General features: G+C 43.2%; 1 protein-coding gene across 1 annotated transcript in view; it reads right to left on the bottom strand.

Moving 5' to 3' along the window:
- Positions 1-9,865, bottom strand: part of GMPR (guanosine monophosphate reductase) — a 41,659-nt gene extending 31,794 nt beyond the window's left edge. Inside the window, exons 1-4 of the mRNA XM_064705226.1 lie at positions 9,423-9,865; positions 5,388-5,507; positions 4,673-4,756; positions 2,898-3,071 (exon numbers count right to left, since the gene is read on the bottom strand). Of these exons, the coding sequence (XP_064561296.1) occupies positions 2,898-3,071; positions 4,673-4,756; positions 5,388-5,507; positions 9,423-9,509 (465 nt within the window). The 5' untranslated portion in view covers positions 9,510-9,865. The remainder of the gene's footprint in view (positions 1-2,897; positions 3,072-4,672; positions 4,757-5,387; positions 5,508-9,422) is intronic.
- Positions 9,866-16,916: the final 7,051 nt, after the last annotated feature.

Below are 16,916 nucleotides of genomic sequence, written 5' to 3'. Positions count from 1 at the left end.
TTGTGGGTGCTACTGTATCTCCAAGTGTGCTCCTGCCTCAGTCTTCTTCCTGCCACACTCCCTGCTCCCCTCAGGGTTGCTCTTCTATAAGGAACAGAGGAATAGCATGAAAACAAAAATTCAGGATAAAAACTTGGCAAAGCTTGCAGACAAAGACAACTCAGCTTGTAAACAGACTTTCAGGGTGATAGAATAACCCTAAAGTCTACAATTAAACTAATCAATAAGGACTATGCAACCTGTAATATAAAGGCTCTGATCCTCCATCATGAATGCTGACTAAAGGTTTTCTTTAGACTTGGGCAAGCAAGCATAATTGATGCACATAATGCTGCACAATAGCAAAACCCCCCAATGGGTGATCCTCCTCAGGATCTTCCTGGTTCTGGGAGGCACTTGTGAGACACTCAGAAGACTTAAATATCCTTTCTTCCCCCATTCCCAACCCAATGAGTGATTTAAGACAAGTCATGTTGTACTTTTGTGCCCGTTTGTCTTCTCTACCCTTTGTGTTCCATGGAGAAACAGATGTTCTTTGTAAATTAATACAAAATGCGAAAGTGAAAAAACCTTGCGTCAGAACCAGGCAGAAGAAAATAAGGCAATGTGATTATAAAAGTCAGTATTTAAAAAGACAGAAACATGGATTTGAAAGGTTGTTACACAAGAGACATCATTGGTCTGCCAGGGAATATTGGCCACAGAGAGCACAACATTAACCACAGTTGCTTTGCACATCCCCTTTCAGCCTCAGAGCTGAACCCATTACGTGGCCCCTGGGAACACACATTCCCCGAGATCCAGGGTTGGGTTTCTGTTATGTATTTCACTGCAGCTGACTGTGGAATGAACAGTCATGCTGAGGAAAGCAAACAAGGTCCTGGAGATCACTTTCAGCTATGAGAAAGCTTCTTTATTTTTATACCTCCTATTTAACCGCTCCTTTTGTTTGAAAGTCTCAACAGCAGAGAACATACTGCAGGCATAGCACAGACACACCAAAGCAGTCAGAACAAACAGGTAGCAGCAGGACATGTCTTCCAGATTGCCATTAAAAGGAGCCTAGACCAGCTCCTGCATTTCAGCCAGGAACAGCTTCAAAAGGCCATTTTGGCACAGAACATGAATTAATTTGGAAGCAGGGTAGAGGTGGGTGTCTAGTTGAATCAGAGATCTTCAGAGACTGAACAGATTCTGGAGGCTTTGGAAAGCTGAAGGTTTTTGAACACCCCAAGTTTGTTAGTGTGCTTTTAGGAGTGGAAATTATTGCTGTGCAGATTAAAAACATAAGCCATATTAAGCCATGTCCAGATAAAGGAGCTACAATCAGAGAAGGCAACTGAACAGGTCAGGGCCGGCTGTAAATGTGCTCAAGCAGGTGGTGCTGTCAGGACAATGAGACCTGAAGTAACAATAACCTTAGCCACAAAAGCACAGATACCAGGAAGGCAGCCGAACAGATGCAGAAGGTGGATGAGACTGGCCTAAGCACCCTGGACTAAAATCTGGTTTTTTTTAAATCTAATATCTGACTTTGACATTGACCTTCTCTGCCTTCTGGGGAATTCATCTTGGTTGACTTCCCTCCTCAGTCAGCAAAGTCAGCAATTGGTGGGGAGGTGGGGGAGGGCATGACACACAATTTTCTTTCCACTCCTGACAAAGATAATCTTTGGCTTTAACTATGTGCTTTAAGCTCCCTCCCACAACTCTTCAAAGACAAAATCACTGGAGCAATCATGTCACTAGGGACAACACTTCAGATCCAAAGGAGCTCAGAAGGCCCACATTTATCATTTCATAGTTCCAAAATCTCTCTCTCCAAAGCCATGGGAAATATGAGCATACCAAAATGGCTCTCATCTCTCCTGGCAGCTGTTGAAGAATGCCTATTCATCAGCCTATGATAACCCAGCATCCAACAAGCATTCCAGCTCACTTCAGTTTTCCATCATTCCAAAGCAAAAACATTGCCTTCCTCTGACATGGGAGAAAGGAAATGCATCCTCTTCTGAGCTGCTTGAATATGTTATTCTCAATTGAACAAAGGGAGAATGTGCATTTAGGAACATTCTTACTTCACATTTGCTTTACATTTATATTTTACTTTACTTTATTTGTGGCATGGGAAAGCAGGGAGTGATGCCTAAACACATGATTTTTTGCTGCACTGGCTTGAAGAAAGGCTGGTAACCTCACTACCAATCTGCTGCTTGTTTGAGGATTTCTGTTATTCTCATGGAAACAATTCACACACATTTCTTCAAGAGCCCTGGGAAAGCAGCAGTAGTGCTCTTCTGCTAGGAGTTCCATGTCCATGTAAACATCTTATTTTTGGTGCAAAAGACCTCAAGGAAGCATGAATTAGCACTTTGAGATGGGATAGTAACATCACGGAAAGCACCATGAAAAGCCCCAGCACTGACCATTTTGCTCCCTTATAATGCTGTTTACAACAGCCCAACATCCCTCTCATTCTTATCACAGACAAGGATCAGTCTGCATTGATCTGTCTTCATAGTGATCTAACAATCACTGGCCCCAGCTGCCTGGAAATGTTGGTACATTCCCACAGCAAACCTCTGCTTGGAATCACCAAAATTAACCTATACACTTAACGATCAGAGATCTCATCTAGTGTGGGAAGGAGGACATGAGTAGGAAAAGAACTGGATCCAGCCAGTCCTCCATGCCAACTTACTTAGACAGCTGCATCAGATCACACCCTAAACATTCCCACAGAAATCATCAGCAATGGATGGACAATACCAAACTGTTATTGAACACCCTTCCTTGCTTCCCTTCCTCTTCCACCTTCTGATGCCTGCCAGTCAAACTCTGGGTCCTGTTCCTGGCCAGAATTCTCACACACACCTCCACTCTTTCTACACACTTACCATAATGGTGTGATGTGGGAACAGGGCACGGACGGACTTCACAAACTCCACGAAATACTCTGAATAGCCGTTTGCCACATCCAGGCAGATGTATTTGATAGCTGGAATGGCCTCTAGAATACTTGTTAACTTTTTCAAATCTTCTTGTCCACTACCTGAGCTTGCTGCTACATGCTAAAAAAACAGAGAGAACAAAACAGAGTAGTTGGTTGCAAAAAATAAAATAAACACACACAATTTGTTTGTCTTTTCCTGCATAATCTTGGCAGGCCTTGTGCTGGTAACTAGTGAAAAATCACACTATGTAATATGAAATAAACACCTTCCTGGGAAAATCAGTGGGCTATTTCTGTCTAGTTTAAATTATATAAAAGAAAGGGAAATTAGCTTTCTAGCATTCATTCACAAGTGGATTGTCACTGGCATATATAATCATCTGAGATCAGTCAAGTTCAGCCATTCTCATATTAACATGAACACAAGATGAAGCCCTAACTTGGTATATTTCCAGGAAGTTAGGTAAAATTTGGGGCACTGTCAGAGAGTAAAATCTAGGTCTTTTAAGTTCACCAAGCACTCCTGTGATGTACAGAATCACAGAATAATTTTGTTGAGAAAGGTCCTCTGGAGATTTTGTAGTCTAATCCCCTTTCTCAAGTAAGGTCAGCTACCATTGAAAACAAGCAGATTGCTTCTTCCTTTGTTTTCCAATGAGTTCTTTCCAAAGGAAAAATAGTTTCCACAGCTGTTGGCCTACAAAACCTCTGCAGAAATCCAAGGTCACTGTGCAAGTCAGTATTTAATCACTACAGGAATAGGAGATCCTATTCCAGTCATTATATACCACAAATAAGTTAAGTTTGGAAGTGTTCAGACACAGGACACTCCTGAGACCACTTTCTACCCTATGGCGGCATGTAAGGAATCCTGACTGGCCAGAGTGCTAGGCTCACTTTCAGCAACTCTGTAATCAATAGCCTTTATAATATAATTCTGAAATGTGCCACAGGTAAAGATACAACACAGCAATGTTGTATTCTTTTCTATACAGAGAAAGATCAAAAACTCCACTGAACTTTGAGCAGGAAGGGGAGATGGCCAGGCACACTCACAGTGCCTCTACTGGTACAGTGGCCTGCCAGAAGAAAAGAAGTCGTCTGAATGTGAGAAAGTCACAAATTAAGTCAATGTTTAAATTGATTGAACATAATGGTTCAGGTTGGGACCCTGTGAACAAGTGGGATAGCACAAAGTGAGCTCTGGTGCAAGAAGGTAAGTGGAGGACACACAAGCCCTGACAACTTTCAGTGCTCATCCTGCCTGGGCCCAGCCCCTAGGCCCCTCCAGCCTGTAGACTCAGATCCACTTGCACACCTATGACAAAGACTCTGCCTGGCACAAGGGTGTGCAGGGCCGGCTGTGGTTGGGTTATTTGAAATTATTCACATCAGTGAGCTACCACAGCTCGCAACAGCAACAGAAGCACAGCACTCGTGCCTATTCCTAAGTATTTCCTTCTTCAGGATACTTCTCTGTTTCCATTCCAGGCATATAGAAACTTTGCTTTTTAGCATCTTCATATAAGCACTTTCATAATGGACTCACGCAGCCCCTCTTTTAAATCAGGACAAGCCACTTCCCTTCATGAATTTAAGAACAGCAAATATCTTCATTCCCCAAAACCTCACTTGACAACAGCATTCCCTAGAGAATCCAGTGTATGTGAGTTCAGAACAAAGCAATAAACCATAATAATTTACAGTAGAAAAATGTACCTCAAGGCATTCTGGGTGATTGGCAGCAAACAGTTTCCATTCTTCCAGAGAATAATGCTTGTGAATTGCAGTGAACATTGCATGCTAGCAAAAAAACAAGAGAACTGATATTAATGTCACAGTTAGTAATTTTTCCCTCAGCTGCAAAATAAGGCTAAGAAAATCCCCTCTTAAGTATAGGCTCATCCTGCTTGGAAGAAACAGTAACAGTGAATAACAGACCAGGCAACTACAAACAGCTCTTCAAAAGCAACTTGGCATACTTAGCCAACTTTTCAGGACCAGGTTTATGACATGTTTCATTAAGCAACTGTCAGTATTTTGAATGTGACAGAGGGTCATTAACTTAGAAAGTGCTGCAGTTCTATCCCATAACCCACACTTTTAAAACTTGTCAGCTAATTTTTTTTTCTGGCATGGAGCACAAAGGGACCTCAAAAACAAGCTCTAAAAGCTCCACCTGAAGCTGAGCTACACCCAAAATGGAAGCTTCCCAATATGGAAATTTCCTTACATCATATGGAAATTTCCTTACATCAGGAGCCCTGTTTGTGGTGACTGTGCTGTTATAAAAGTACACCTGCTTTTTCTTTATTCTGGAGTTTTAAACTCGCATTCCCCTGTTCTCAACAAATTTAGCTAAAAAATCAACAAAGGCTGCTCGCTGTCCCCCAGCAGCTTCCCAACTGTTGCAGAAATGAGAGTTGAGACTTACTTTTGCCATAACCACAGCCATTTCAAACGTCCCCACAGTGTCCATATTTGCCACTATAATGGGAATTCCTGTGTATGTCTGCTTGGAGTTACGGAAGGTGAAGGTGCGTGTGAGGTCGACCTGCAACGAACAGACATGCATTCTTTTAAGTAACTGATTGTAATCTTACACGAGTTTTGCCACAGATTTCAGATACAGCATGTTTAGACACAGCTTCTCCATTTTCCTCACATTTCCTGTTCCTTTTGTTCCACTATTACATCAAATTTTTTATTTTTATTTTTTACAATTCTGCCCTCCAAACAAGAAAAAAATTTAAAACAATGTTTTCTGCATTAAATACAGCTCTTACCTAAAAAAGAATCAAAATAAAATTAAAAAACAAAAAGGAAAAAGGCAGAAGGGCTTGGAAAGAAAGGACGATGAGGGCTCTGGGGTTTTGTACAGAAGTAATCTCAGCTGTTTGTATGGTTGCCTGAGAAATTAAAGTTGAAGTCCTAACTCCAAAGAAGTCAGAATTACAACTCCCTCTGTCTCCAGGGCATAAAGGACTTTGTCCCAGTCTTGAAGGTAAATGACCATATAATAAAGTATGCTCTTTTAGTCACAGTTACCAGCACTCTTGCCATACAATATGAACAATCATACCTTGCCCTGCTAAACCAAGAAGCTGCTAGTTTCTAAGTTAATGTCTTACAACTGTATTCGCCTTCACCTTCAGAGACATTTCTTCTTCAGCACCTTCAAATGACCACAGTAACATGAGGCATTTTTTCCTTATATCTGCAAGGGGTATTATCAAATTAGATCAGTTCCCACTGGCCTACCTAAGACCTTCCTACCTATGGGAAAATGCTCAAAAGGGGGGAAAAAAAAGTACAACTCTAAGATATTAGTTTAGTCTCTAGTAAAAATGAAGGCTTTTTCAGTTTTCATTAATCCTCCCTGCAACTTTAACCCAAAAGCATTTGCAGGCCTGAACTAAACTGAAATCTATCACAAGAAAGAAAGCAACAGGAAAAATACAGGATTTTTTACTATTCAATTAAAACACATTTTGAGCACTTCCAAATTGTAGGCTAGATTCTGATTAATATTGTGAGGGATTTATTACTGATTTGTATAAGAAAAAGAACTTGGTGCCTTAGTGATAAACTCTGAATCAGGTTCTTCTATAAGCTTTTAAGGGAAGGGTCACTTTAGTGAACAAGCTAAGATATGTCTTAATGGAAACTCCTCTTTCTCCTATTTACTATCAGAGGTCTAATTCTCCAGCCATCATGGATGACAAAACATTCTTTAGCTGCAGCTAACATTAGAAAATAGTATGAAGAAGATTGATGTGAAACAAGTATGAAAATTTAGTTTACTTTACTCCCTCTTAACACAATGTATTAACTAGAACCAAGGGCGGAGGAACACAAAAGTACCCCACAACCAATTCCACACAGATGCCAGCACCAGAACCACTGCCCTGTGGTTTTACAAAGGAAAAATCTCTTACAAAGGAACATCAGAAAGGAGGAGAGTTACATTTCAGAAAAGACACCAAAATACTGCAAAACAGATGCAGGACAAAGCAAGAACTTGCCTTGTAACTTTTTTAGTCCTTCACACCTTTAAGCCTCTCCAATATCCCACAGCAGTAAGACAAATATGCTGCATAAAAACTACGACCTTTGCCTGGTAAGTATATTCAGTGATTTTTCTTGTTTTATGAGAGACAAACAACAGCCACTACTCAGTTTCACCTTTTCCATGCCACTCCTCACTTTATGGACTTTCAGTATATCCTCCACAGCTGCTTCTTCTCCATACTGAATTATCCTGGTATGTTTATGTTTTTCCTTGTGTGGAAATCAGTCAACACTGTTGATCATGCTGGCTGCCATTCCCTCTACCTATTTTAGCAAACTGTGCTGCTCTTGTGAACTTAATTAAATTTTAAAAATTTAAATTAACCACTTCCTACAGGAAACTTGTCTGTTGAACTTGCAATGGACAGAGTGCATGAGCAAGCCCAGCCAAGGCAAGAACAGGCTATGTGAGTACCAAGACCCCACAGATAGATAACGCTGCTCCCACTCCCACCCTTGCTCTGACCAATTTCGATATTCAAATTCAAGCATCACATTTTCTGATATATTTTCAAAAAAGAGAAAGCAACCATGGTAAATGAAGACAGTGCAAGGAATCAGAAACAAGTACCAACACAGCAAACCTACAGGAAGATCTGCAAACATCCCAAACTGTCTCTCTAGGAAGCTGACTGAACTCTAGCCACTGCATAAAAAGCTCTCCTTGCGCAAATCGAGGCATTCACACCAGAGAAGCAGACGCTTCCTGATATAAGCTTCAAAGCAGCAGCTTGCTGGGGAGCAGGCACTGTAGTATGCTGCCTCTGTTCCTCTGCCAGAACTATTTATTTATATTCTTGTTTTGAAGCAGACTGGGGCTGTCCATTGCAGATCTGGCTCTCACAGACTCTGTTTATCCCTGTTGCCACAGCCTCAGTGATGGTGTCCAATTTCCTAACCTTCATCGGTTTTCACTGACCCCCTCATGACACGCACTTTTTCTCATCTGCAATGTTTTAACAGTTCATCAGAGCCACCCGTTACAACCCTGCCGTATCAGCTCATGTTCCTCCTATCGTTTTCCCTTCCCAGCAGCCCTTCTTTCACAGCCTGCACCCTGCTAAATATACAAAACACTGCACTTGAAGGAGCCATGTGCCTGCCACTCACTCGGCGGAGCACAGCTCCACCTGTTTGCTAGGCCGGCACAGTGAATTTTAAGGAGGGATCCATAGGTCTCCAAGCAAATGGCTCCAAAGTGCCCAGAGGCCTTATGTGCAGTAATTGCACACGATGAGGAGTTACTCAGATGGAACACTGTTCATCATAAATTACAAATTACTTGCCAGAGATCAGCTTTCTGCTGAGAGGGCCTCTCACACCTTATGATGGCAAAGAGGTTTTGCTTAGCTGATACCCTCAAAATCCCTGGGCATAGGCCTATAGTAAACACAGCTTCCCTGTTTCACTTTCCCTTTCTACCTCAGTCTCTCTCTCTTACACCCCCGTGTCCCCTGGAGAAAATCTTAATCCTCTTTTCATCCCCCAACACAACATAATTCCTTCTTTAGTCAAACTAAATCCTTTGTTAACCTTGGGGTTATGTGGGGTAAATGAGAAGGCACCTTCGATCCTGAGGCAGCCATCTTTTTTTGTGGATGCAATCGATCCTTATGGGATTGATTTCCCGGGGTCTTTCCCGATCCCTGATGAGAGAGAACCACAGAACTGTTCCGGCTAACAGTGGCCAGAAGGCACACAGAGCCCCAGGGGACTCCAGGACTCTACACAAGCAGGTCACACGGGGGTGAAACCAAAGAGAGGGTAAAATGCACCCATTGCCCCAGGTTTGATGTGACTTCCCTCAGTACCCCCTATGACGGGGCACCCTGCGCACTGAGAAGCGCTCCCCAGCGTTTTTAATACAATTTTTTTTTTTTAAGAGCGCATCAGTTCCTCGGTACCAGCACCGCCCACAGCCCCCGAGGCTGAGAGCAATGCTGCCTGTCAGGTGTCACCACCGGCTTCTGCCGGCCCAAGCTGCGGGGCGGGTAACCGGACACCCCCGTCCCGCAGCGCGGCTGGTTCGCCGCCACCGCCCCCTCCGACACCGGCGGTCAGGCCCCGCTCAGCGCCGCAGAGGCACCTGTTAGGAGCAAGCAATCCCCCACTGCCCCCTTGTATTTCAGCTTGAGGAGCGAGGGAGGCCAGCGCGGCACCGGCTACCCCCGGCTCCCCTGGGGTCGTGGGGGGGAAACGCCGCGGACTTCGCAAACGCGGCCCCGTCCTCCCCTCCCGGGAGCAGCGGCATCCCCCCGCCACGCAAAGGGCGTCGCGATCGGGGAGGGCATTGCTGCGCTAGACCGGGTAATAAAAATAAAGCGGGGGGAAAGGCGGGTTAAGGAAGTTAAGCGTTGAGAAGGGGGAGGAAAAGCATGCTAGGTTTGGATGCCCCCACCTCTGCTCTGCTTTTGAGGCTGCTCCTTTTAGGTCTGACCAGGACATCTTTAAAGTCCAGTTTGAGGTCTGCGTCTACTCGGGGCATCTCGCTGGGGTGCCGGGGTGCGGGGGCCGGGGCTGTCCTGGCAGCGGAGGCGGCGGCAGCGGCGGCCCTGCTGTGCTGACTGCACCGCCCCGCCTGCAGAGCCGAGCCGAGCCGCGCCGGCCAAAGCCCGCTGGCCGCGCACCGAGCGTATTTATAGGGCGCGGGCACCGGGCCCCATCGCTTTATTAGGCGAGGGCTGGTTTTAGCTGAGCCTCTGCCCCGGCCCCCGCCGCGGCTACCCCCGCCTCTCCGCAGGGCAGTGTGCGGTGGGGGCAGACGGGGACGCGTCGCCCGTCCGCAGCCGCCCCGTGCGGGGCGAGGCGCCGGCGGCACCGCGGCGGCTTTAAGGGCAAAGCAAGGGCAGAGGAAATGGCGCCTCCATGTGACCGAGCGGGCCCCGCCGCCGCGGGTACCGGGTGCGGGAGCCCGGCCGTGCCGGGCGGCCGCTGCGGGGCTGAACGGACATCTTGGCCTGCCTCCCTCTACCTTCCACCGCCCCAAGAAGGGGTTTGCGGCGTTCCCCAACGCTGTTACGGCTGCTGCAGCGCGGCCCAAAATGCTGTCCCTCCAGCCAAATAAAAAAGACACCACTTGGTATAGCTGGGCTGTCATGGGAATCCCACTTGCCGGGGTGCTCCTCTCCGAGCCCAAACCCGGCCCCGTCCCTGCCCGGTATCCGGTACTGCTGAGGCAGAGCTGGGCTGCCCATCGCACTGCAGAGCACAGCACAGAGCCAGAGTGTGGGTTTGGCGTTAGAGACGTTGAGAAATGTGCAGCTGGTTGGTCATAGGAGAGTGGTCCGAGCACCAGCCACCTGCAGCTGCCTCCGGAATTTCCTGCTTCACTGCACTTAGAGAAGCAACAGGGAGTTTTTGTGTTTGGGTGGGGTTTTTTGGTGTTGTTTGGTTTTTTTGGGGGTGGCTTGTTTGTTTTTTGTTTTTTGTTTTTTTTTTTGCCCCAGCATACAGGAGCCTGATTTGTGCCTATTTCCTCCAATTTCAACGGTGCTAGCCATAGTTTAACACACAAGTCAAAAACCACTCAGAGCAGCAGGACTGCACAAGCTGAGTCCATCTACATCTGCTGCCAGAGGGATCAGTGCAGGGTAACCAGATACCACATGAGATGACTTCCACAGGAGTCTTAAGCCCTAAAGTCCATTTAATTATGAAGTCAGTGGGTTGTAAGATTTGGACTTTGGAAGACACATGAGCAAGCATTTTTAGTGACTGGCAACGGAAGTCTGGGACACTCAGACGCATTGGAGGAGGAGGTAGCACTCTCTCCTTTATCTGAAAGTTGCATACTTCTGGTCAACACCCTGCCTCACGCAGAGCTCTTTTACATCTCTTTGCCTGAGTGTCCCAGATGATCCAATATGACCAAGCATGAGCCCGGGGCTTTACACAGAAGGCAGAGTATTTGAGTGTTTGCAGTTTTGACTGTCCAGGTGGAGAGGCCTTGAATCTAGGATTTTGGCACTCCAGATGATGTTCCAGGAGAGCCTTGCTGTTGTGGATATTTCCCATGGAGATATTCAGGAAAATGACTCTATAATTTGTTTGATCTGCGTAACAGAGGTCATTCATTTGGTGTTTTCTCCACAATATAAAGGAACTACTAAAACGTATTTTTCAGAGAGATATATGTGCCACTATTTACTGTTAAGTAATAAGAGTACTGATGAAAATGGGTCCTGTGGAAGTGGCATGTCTGTTGCAGAGGACTGAGAATGGAAAAAAACAAATGCAATCTGTCTGTGCCTGGCACCAGGTCATCCATTTGCCCTCATGGCAGGCATGTGATGCTGAGAAGAAAGAAAGAAGCCACTGCATTGCACTGTGAATTCAAAAGGTCAGCACTGTTTTGGAAGAGTAGGAGATAGGGGCAAGCAGTAGTATGTGCAAGCCACAGAAAATGCATGTCTGATGCTGTTTACAATTTCAGTACTTTAGTCTCCACTCACAGAACTCACAGTTCTGTTTTCCTGCAGATCACAGTATCTGATAATGTTCATTAATTCCCTATGTGCACATACCAACAGACTAGTCAGGTGTCTCAGATCAGCTTGAGAGTTCTTTAAAGTTTACAAAGTTTGAAATTCCATAGTTTTTTACTTCAATATATATTTTCTGTAAACAAAGTTATGCTTTCTTGTTGAACCACCTCTGGTTTTTTCATTGTCCTTTCTGAAGTATGGACACTAGAGGGGACATGATCAATAATCACATAAATATCATAGCCAGAAATGAAGATCACCTCTTTTTTATTCCTCTTTATATTACTGCCATACACCTGCCATAAGTGATCCCATATTATCTCTTTCTGCTATGGAAAAAAAAACTGTTCATCCAGGCTGGATAGAGTTTAGTCTTCAAGTGCAAATGAGCCATCACTGACTTCAAATTTAGGATATGTAAATGATTTGTTACTTTCCTTCAGAGTTCTTTGTCTCTCTACTTCATTGTTTTATAGTTATATTTAAAAGGAGATGGAACAATGCACTCAGAAGGGAACTGCTCAGCCACTGTAGCTGAAAATGCCAATGTAGATTTGTAGATCTTCTAAAAGTTTTCTAAACTTGGTCTTTTTGAGAAGAGGAAAAAGTGATCATTATAATGCAAGTAGTTACTACTGTGTCTGAAGCCTATTATCAGCTAAGATTGTTGAACTTGTGGTTTTCCTCCTGCTCATGTAAATACTGCTGTATGTAATAGTATAAATTACTTCACAAATCTGACCTGGTAACAAAGGACGTAGAAGAGGCTGTGGTACGCATTGGCATCTCCACCTTGGTCTTCCCCGGTAAGATTTGTCTTAGGATTCCCAGGTCCCTGAGACTCATCAGAAAATCAGGAGTAATGAAGACACCCTCATAAGAGCAGGATCAGATTGGGAAGGTAAGTCCTGAGGACTAGAAAAAGCAAATATCAGTCATGTCTTTGAGAAGAGTGAGAAGGAGGAAAGATCTGGGCTAGTCAACTTCATTTCAGTGCCTGAGAAGATGGTGGAGCAAATAATCCTGGAAGTCATTTTCAAATGAATGAAGGACAAGAAAGACTGAAGCTAGTTGGCATGAATTTATGATAATAAAATCATGCTCAGCTCACTTTCTAAGATGAAATTACTTGTTGGAGTGGGTGAGGAAAAAGCAATGGATCTTGTTTATTTTTACTTAGGCTTTTGACATATTTCAAATAACATTTTTGGAGGCAAACTGATAAGGTGTGGACTAGCTAAATGGACATTGAAGTGGATTGAAAACTGACTGAGCTATGGGTTCAAAGGCCTGTCATTGGTGACATGAAATAGAGCTGGAGGCCAGCTATTTGTGCTGTACCAGGTTAATTGTATATGGCATTAAAAACACTTCTTTTTATCAATGCCTTGTATTTTTCTTATTTAAATAAGAACATTTCCACAGTAACTTCTTGGTACTGAAAGAAGCCTTCAGTGACAATGTGAAAGTATGAGCACTCATGAGCACCTGAAACACCTCTAGGGTGAATGCTTAATGATGTTGTCATTATTTGTCAAGAGAAATTCTGTTCACAGCAGATATACAGCTAACACAACTGAAGGCACATGCTGACTTCCTTGCTGTGGTTCCTGGGAAAATACTATAGTCTCATGTAGCTCCATACAGACAGCCTGTAACATAATTAGCGTGCCTGTTTAAGGAGTGTGGTGAGCACTAGTGAAAGCATTGCTCAGCTGGCAAGTGCTCCCACAAACTGTGTGTCACAACTTCCCAGCAAAATCCCATATCTGGAAAGAGCAACATGCCGCAGCACATGTGTGATGAAGATCTTTCAATCTTAAGGAGAAACAGTACATTTGAGGAAAGAACCTTGTTTTTCTTATGAGAAATGTAAATCCATTTTATTTTTCTGTTTGAATTCAGGCCTTGTCTATGCTGAATAGCATTTCCCAGTAGATGGATCAAGAAACTTAACTCAGCAAACCTTGCAAATGCAAGCAGATTTCCTTTGCAGAGGAGATAAGGGTGTTTCTCTGAACTATCAGTATTATTACAGCATCTATGTTAAGGCTCTTGCTGACCTTGATAGCCACCAGAAATGGGAGGAGTGGGGCTGACGCCTCTGCCTTTCATAAGTGTGCCCAGCAGACTTCAACTACATGCGTGGAGATTACTTGTCACAAAGAAACTTGTATGCCATAAGTATTTTCATTTAAATTCAAAGGTCTTAGAGGAAAAATAATCTTAGTTGCTAATCATCAGCTAAATCCCAGGCCCACACTGAAGTCAGTAGGACAACTTCTCATTCAAGGTACAGTTTACTTAGGAGTAAGTGACAGTATCCATTCCCATTTGATTTCAGCAGGTTTCAGATGTTAATTGTAAGTAATCACAGCAATCTATAATTAATGCAACTCTGACCTTCCTTGACTTACGAAATATGCTTAGAAAGAGTCTGTCTATGCTGATAAGTAAAGTGGACCATGCCAATCTGTCCCTGCAAGGCAAGTGACAGAGTGTGCCTCACACTAAGCCATTTAGATGCCATATGTGAGCTTCAAGGAGTCTCACTCAAAGTGCATATTGAAAACAGTTTGATGCTGTTCCCTGAACTGTCCTCAGAATACCTGGAGGAGTGGTAGCTGTCCAGGTCGTTCAGGGGAGTGTGATTCTAATATTCTAATTAAAAAGTGTGGACTATTGCATTGTAGAGCTTGTATCTAGGTCCATGCTCAGGTTAGTTTGGTTTACTGTTGGACTTTACTGGCATGGAAGTGGTTTGTAGATTTTTTTTTAATGGTCAAAACCTGTTGTATACTATCCATTATGAACTGATACTTCTGTTCGTTACAGAACTACAGTTCTACATTCTATAATAGGCAGTGAGATTCTCTCTGGAAAAATTAACTCATCTCACAGGATGTAACAGGTATTCTGTTGGTGCTGTATAGCTTTAGGTGAGGAGCCATCTTCTCCTTAGCAGTGCCCACTGGTAGAACAAGAGAAATAGTCACAAGCTGAAACACAGGAAATTCTATCTGAGCATTAGAAACCACTTTTTCTTCCTGTGAGGTAGACTACATGATCTTGACTACATGGTCCCTACCAACCTCCTATTCAAATTACACATTGATCAGAGTGATTGTGGTTTTATACCAGCTTTATGGCAGTAAAAGCCACTGACCTCAGTGGACTTATGCCTACTTAATAGCACTGCTGGGAGAAATAGGCTGGAGAGTAAACTCATCAGAGACAAATGTTGAGTTTGCATTAATACCACTGCTGCGAGAAGTAGGCTGAGTCCATGTTTTCACATCTGTTTTCCCTTAAAGCCATCAGACAGCCTGGCTACTTGGCTTCACCACCTCAGATTGAGGGGGTAAAGGTCTTTTGTCCTGGCTGGACATAGGCTGATTTACCAGGCTCTTCCAAAATACACTAGACCAAATAGCAACCCCAGTGAGGTAGCAAAACGGCGTTAGGAAATAATTACATTTACAAATAAGTGAACAAAAGCAAGAATGCATAATTGCAGAAGGATTAGAGCAGTGAAAAAGTCAGCAAAAAATAAACTTCTAGTGTTGCCTGTATACCAGCTGATTGAATTTTTTTTGCTAGCAAATCACCCGCTGTCATACAGACATAAGAATTTCACCATGTTACAAGCCAGACTCAGTTGGGGCTGGCCATGCCCTCTCCTGTCAGTGTTTGCACTCCAGCTTGGAAACAAGCTCGCACCTGAACTTCATCCATTACTTCTAGCCCAGAAACTCCCAAGAATCCATTATCAATTCAACCTGCTCATTTAAATAGAGGAAACTACTGAATTCAGAAAGAAATTTTACATAAATGTTTCTCTCACCAGCAGCTGATTTTACAGTATGCAACAGAGCACTCACAGCACGGCTGAGGCAGTGCAAAGGCTAATATTGCTCTTTACCTCTTTATTTTTAATGTAATACCTCTATCAATGTGCTACTTTCTTCATATAAATCTGTTGCACATGGAATTAGTGCTGTTTTAGGCTTATCCCCGAGTCTGTGTTACTCAGGACCAAGGTGCTTAACACAGAAAAGAAAATAGTATCTACTTCCCTTGCACTTAACCCCATTGATTTGCTCAGTCTCTTGAGCATAAGTCAGACTAAGGTTCTGAAAGTCCTTTTCTTGCTTATGGAGAGGGGTCAGGAGGTTGCCTATTCTAATCCTGTCAGTTGTGGGGTTTTTTGGCTTGGTGCCCAAAGTCTGTTTGAATAAGCCCACTGCCATTGCTATATGAAATAAATTAAAAGCACAACATTAATTTTAAAAGCCACCACCCATTATATAACCAAACAGGATTTTTCTTCGTTTTCAGGGCTTTCCTTGACATTTTTATGTTGGGTGGAAATGTTGCCACAAATCTTAAGCTGGAGAAATGCTTCTGAACTGTGAACATCTGGTAATGAATAGTTTTCAAATCCAATTTAATCTTTGGAAAAACGAAACAACTTTGCTGCCCTGCTGCACCATCTACAGGCAGGAAAAAACCATGCTCATGATACAAAATGTTTTAACTGTTTCTAGCACTTTCTTTAATCATTGCTATTAATACATGAACCTGTAATTATTTTTTATCTTAATTAGTATGAGAGTTTTATGCCTTTTGTGTGTAAAATGACATGTCACACAACTCTAAATACCCTATACTCTTGGGCTGGGGAGCTTTGCCTCTGCAAACCTTGTGTTAATTTGGATCTTATCATGGGGATGTGGAAAACAAGATTGGCTTGGTCCTTTATTGCAGTTTAGGCATTTAATAGGATGTAGATAAAAGCTGTTGCATTTATCAGCTGTCACACACTTTTTTCATAAAGACACCTACATATGGATTCTGATTAACATCAACTCGGTTGTCACCACTATGTCTTTTATACCCATGATTCCTCACTGGCTAGAGTTAAAGATATTCTTAAAATGACCTAGAAAATGCAGCTTCCCTTTCCCACAGCAAATAAAACCCTGCTAAATATTCTCATATATCATTATGATAAAACGGGAGGGGAAAATTTAATGCCTGAGCTTGTAAAATATGCTCTAGTTTTGAAAGGCTGTTAAAAAAGTGAATATTAGCATATGAGGCAACAGTAGCTGCACATCTATAGCTGCTGTTAGCTTAAATCTAACATGGTTTGGGTACCCATGTTCTTTAAGTAATCAAATAGGAAAAATACGATGTGGAAGCAAGCAATCAAATCTCATGAACTGCGCTCCTCATTTTAGAAAGACAGCAGACCTTTTTTAGTTGTTTTCATCTTCCTGAAAATACATGTTTTTAAAAAATTATTATCCAAATGAAACAACATCCTTAATACTGGTAAATAGATATATGCATCCTGTCAATAAAATTTGAAGGAATTTAAGCGATTTTGTTTTGACAGCAGGACA

The sequence above is a fragment of the Zonotrichia leucophrys genome, chromosome 2, assembly GCF_028769735.1.
Source record: "Zonotrichia leucophrys gambelii isolate GWCS_2022_RI chromosome 2, RI_Zleu_2.0, whole genome shotgun sequence".
In the NCBI taxonomy this organism is placed as follows: Eukaryota; Metazoa; Chordata; class Aves; order Passeriformes; family Passerellidae; genus Zonotrichia; species Zonotrichia leucophrys.
The sequence above is the reverse complement of the archived record's forward strand: the minus strand, read 5'-3'. Positions and strand labels throughout refer to the sequence as shown.